Source organism: Hibiscus syriacus, unplaced genomic scaffold (assembly GCF_006381635.1).
Source record: "Hibiscus syriacus cultivar Baekdansim isolate YM2019G1 unplaced genomic scaffold, ASM638163v2 tig00110418_pilon, whole genome shotgun sequence".
Lineage (NCBI taxonomy): Eukaryota > Viridiplantae > Streptophyta > Magnoliopsida > Malvales > Malvaceae > Hibiscus > Hibiscus syriacus.
In genome coordinates, this window is record NW_024062730.1 from 1,214,095 (window position 1) to 1,217,652 (window position 3,558).

General features: G+C 34.0%; 1 protein-coding gene across 2 annotated transcripts; it reads right to left on the minus strand.

The window, feature by feature from the left end:
* LOC120124488 (zinc finger protein BALDIBIS-like) lies at window positions 1–2,598 on the minus strand. Of its 2 annotated transcripts, XM_039143151.1 has the most exons (4): window positions 2,192–2,598; window positions 1,717–2,113; window positions 956–1,150; window positions 1–925 (listed from the first exon to the last, which is right to left on the minus strand). In XM_039143151.1, the coding sequence occupies exons 1-4, from the start codon at window positions 2,268–2,270 to the stop codon at window positions 436–438; spliced, it is 1,161 nt and encodes a 386-aa protein (XP_038999082.1). In that variant the 5' UTR covers window positions 2,271–2,598; the 3' UTR covers window positions 1–435. The 2 variants fall into 2 exon arrangements, with proteins under 2 accessions (XP_038999082.1, XP_038999081.1); XM_039143150.1 differs by having other exon boundaries at window positions 1–1,150.
* Between the last annotated feature and the right edge of the window lie 960 nt (window positions 2,599–3,558).

Below are 3,558 nucleotides of genomic sequence, written 5' to 3' on the forward strand. Positions count from 1 at the left end.
TAAATCCAAAACAACAAAAACAATTATACAAGCTTATTTTTACTGAGGTTATACACGTTAAACTGATAATGTATGTAAATAAATTCTAATGCGAGAAGAGAAAATGAAAACTAAGTTTGAAAAATAGGGTCACATCGCCCTCACAAGGAGGGAAACACAGTGCAAATATTAAAAAAAAAACTAAAATTCTGAAAAGCTTTCAACAAAATAAATACGAAAATTAATTTTTAAAAAAGTGAAAACTGAAAACTCAACGTTGCATGGAGGGCCCCAACGCTGCATTGTCTCTTTCCTTCACTCCCTTCCACCACGCAGTCCAATGGTCCCATTCAAAAGACTCCCGAGTCCCGAGTTGACTCAGTGCTGCTTCATTTTCCCTTCATTAAGCTAGCACATTCAGCTGAATTAACCACCTTTAAACTACCATTGTAATGATCAACTCCATGGCTGAACGGAGCCCATTGAAGCTAACTCACCAAGCTCTCGTCGGAACATCGATGGTCTACTCGATTCGCTTCCCACACCAAGGAAGTCCCTGGTTAAGCTCGCTTCGACTTCATTTGCATTCATCTTCATCTTCAACCTCGAGCTCGAGTTCAACTCTCTCACCAACTCATTTGGGGTAAACACCTTGTAAGAACCTCCATTCTTGTTGTGGTCACCACCATTAGGGTTCGAAATCATCGAGGAACTCAATAACCCAAATAACTCACTGTTATTGATTGAAGGGTTGCTTCTCGTAGATCCCATTTGGGCTGCTTTTTGCAGGAGTGCAGTGGCTGACATGTGAGTATTGTTTTGTCGGAGACAGTTCTGAGTATTATTCGAATATAAAGATGTTATAGATTCCGACAAATCTCCCTTGTTGTCATCTTCCTTGGGTACTCGTTGCAATGATGCTTGTGGTGGGTACTGGCTGAGCCATTGTGCTTGCGATAATGAACCAAAAACGTTCATTGGTGCAACCATTTCGGTCAAGCTTGTAGGTTTGGGTGCAAAATAAGCATCGACGTTGCTTTGAATACTACCAATTGGGTTAATAAGGTGGGAATTAGGTTGGTCTGCAATGTTAATCAAATCGTTTCTAAATCTTGCACTTTCTTCAGCTAATGCATCGCAGAAAGCTCTATGTGTAATGAAACTATCCTTCCTGCATGACAAAAAAATGGCCATTTAATTCTTCAACAAAATAATCATACCAAAACATACCCTAAACTATATATATAGGGCTATAAATGAGCTAAGTTGAGCTCGAATATAGTTGAGGTTTACCCAACTAAAAAATTTCAAAGTTGAGTTTAACTAAACTCAGAAGCTGATGAGCTTAAAATTGTCAAGTTTAACTCGAATTCGAAATCAAAAACTGAAGCCCAACTTGAAAAACTGGAACTTTAAACATTCACATATTTAGCTCGATTGACGTTCAAACTCAAACATGAATTTTAAATACATGAAAATCTTATACTACATTTAAAAAAACATATAAATTTTAATATTATCAATAATTTAATTTTTAAAAAAACTAAAATTTTAATATATCACTCGAGTTACTCGGGAAATTTTTTAATTGGATATCAAGTAACTCATTTCGGTTCGTTTAGAAGGCAAGTTGAGTTCAAACTCAAGTTGAATTCATTCGAACATAGTGTTGACTAAATCAAACTCAAAGAATCTCTAATCTCTTTATTCTCATTTACAACCCTATTTGTATAATACCTGGAAAAGAGGGTTCCACAGTCACAACGATACTCTCGAGTGCCACAAATCTTACTATGAGCTTTCCAATCCGACTTAACTGCATACTTCTTGGAACATTTCTCGCACTTCCATTTCTTCTCGCCATGTTTACGGCTAAAGTGCTTCTTTATACCAGTGAGGTCACCGAGTGCCCTCGACGGATCATGGTGGACGCACGTCTTCTCAGGGCAGATGTAAACTTTCTTCCTAACTTCTTTGTTGGTTCTTTGCTTGAGCTTCCACGGCAGATTGTGACCTCTCCTATGCAGTTGTAAGTTCTGGTCCCTCTGAAAACCCTTGTTGCAGATTTCACACAGGAATCTGTTGGTCGCCATTAGAGACTTTGGAGATAAAGCAATAACTTCAGCATCTGGATCTGATCAATAAAAAGAGAATTAAAACCCATATAAAAAACAGTTCTCAAAACAAAATTAAATCTGATAAACAGACTTGCCTGGTGTCCCTGGTAAATTTCTCTTCCTCTTCGTTGGATTGACAGTAGGGTTAGGGTTTTGATTTGGTTCTTGAGACATCGTTTTTTTTTTCTCGATTTGATGAACTGATCAACCACTGAAAAAACAGAAAATCTATACCGAAAGTAAGTGCACGAAATAAAACCAAAACTCCACAAGCTGAAGCAGCTTTGAGGAAAACTAATCTTATACTTCAGAAACTTACGATAGTACAAGAAAATAATAGGGTTTACTAGAATATAAACACAACCCAACAATTCTCTTTTATTGTTTTTTTTAATGAAAGGTTGATATTTGAACTCGATGTTTCTTGGGGGGGTTTGGTAGATGAGTTAGTTTTGAAATTTGGGTTAAAAGAAAAACCCAGAAGAAAACTCCAAAAAGAAAGCTAGGTGGAGAGAATATTTTCTTGCTCCCATGGCCATCCCTTTCTCCCACCTTATCCTACACGGCTTCTCTTTCCAAGTCAGCCAAAGAGTCACATGGAACACCTTTTTTTAATTCATTTTATATAGAAATAACACTCTAATACCACATACAAATGGGTATAGTAAAAAAAATGATTGTTGTTTTTAAAGATCATATATTCAAATAGTTGTATTTATAGATATATTTAAGTTATAAATTATTAAAAAAATTATTATAAGATATTACCTCAAAAAAATAGAAAAGGTTAGATTGAAAAGAAAGGTGGGAATTAATAAAAGGGTAAACTAAACTAATAGTCATTAATGTTTGGTTTAGTTTTTGTTTTGACCAATGAAATTTGAAAAGTTACATTGGTGTGGCTTTCTAAAAACAATTTTAGCTAAAAAGTTCGACCGCAAAATCAATGTCAAACGGGTAAAAAATAAAATAAAAATTATCCTGGAAACGACGGTTTCAAATCAACCGCAAAGACTAGGATTTCTAGCTCTTTCTTTTTCAACTTTGCGTTTTAAAACAAATTATAATTTTACCGTTACTAATACATGGGCTCCACTCAATTATGTATTTATATTTTATTTTAATAATTTAATACTAATATCCTTAAAAAATAATTTATTACTTAATCATTTACTTTAACTACTTAAAAAGTAAATAAAATTCATGATTTATATAAAAAAATATTAATAATGAGTTATTATAAAATATATTTTTATTATAATTATATTTTTATTATAGTTTAAATTAATATGATTCATTCGCTTTAAATGGGCATTTGCATATTATGAACATTTAGCATACAAAGCATTCCAATTCAACATACACCCACATGCATGGAGTTTCAGTTGTTCTTACAAAAAGTTGCCTTCGATTGATATGTAGAAAAGAATGCAGAATTTCAGCTATAAGTTTGGGCCAAATA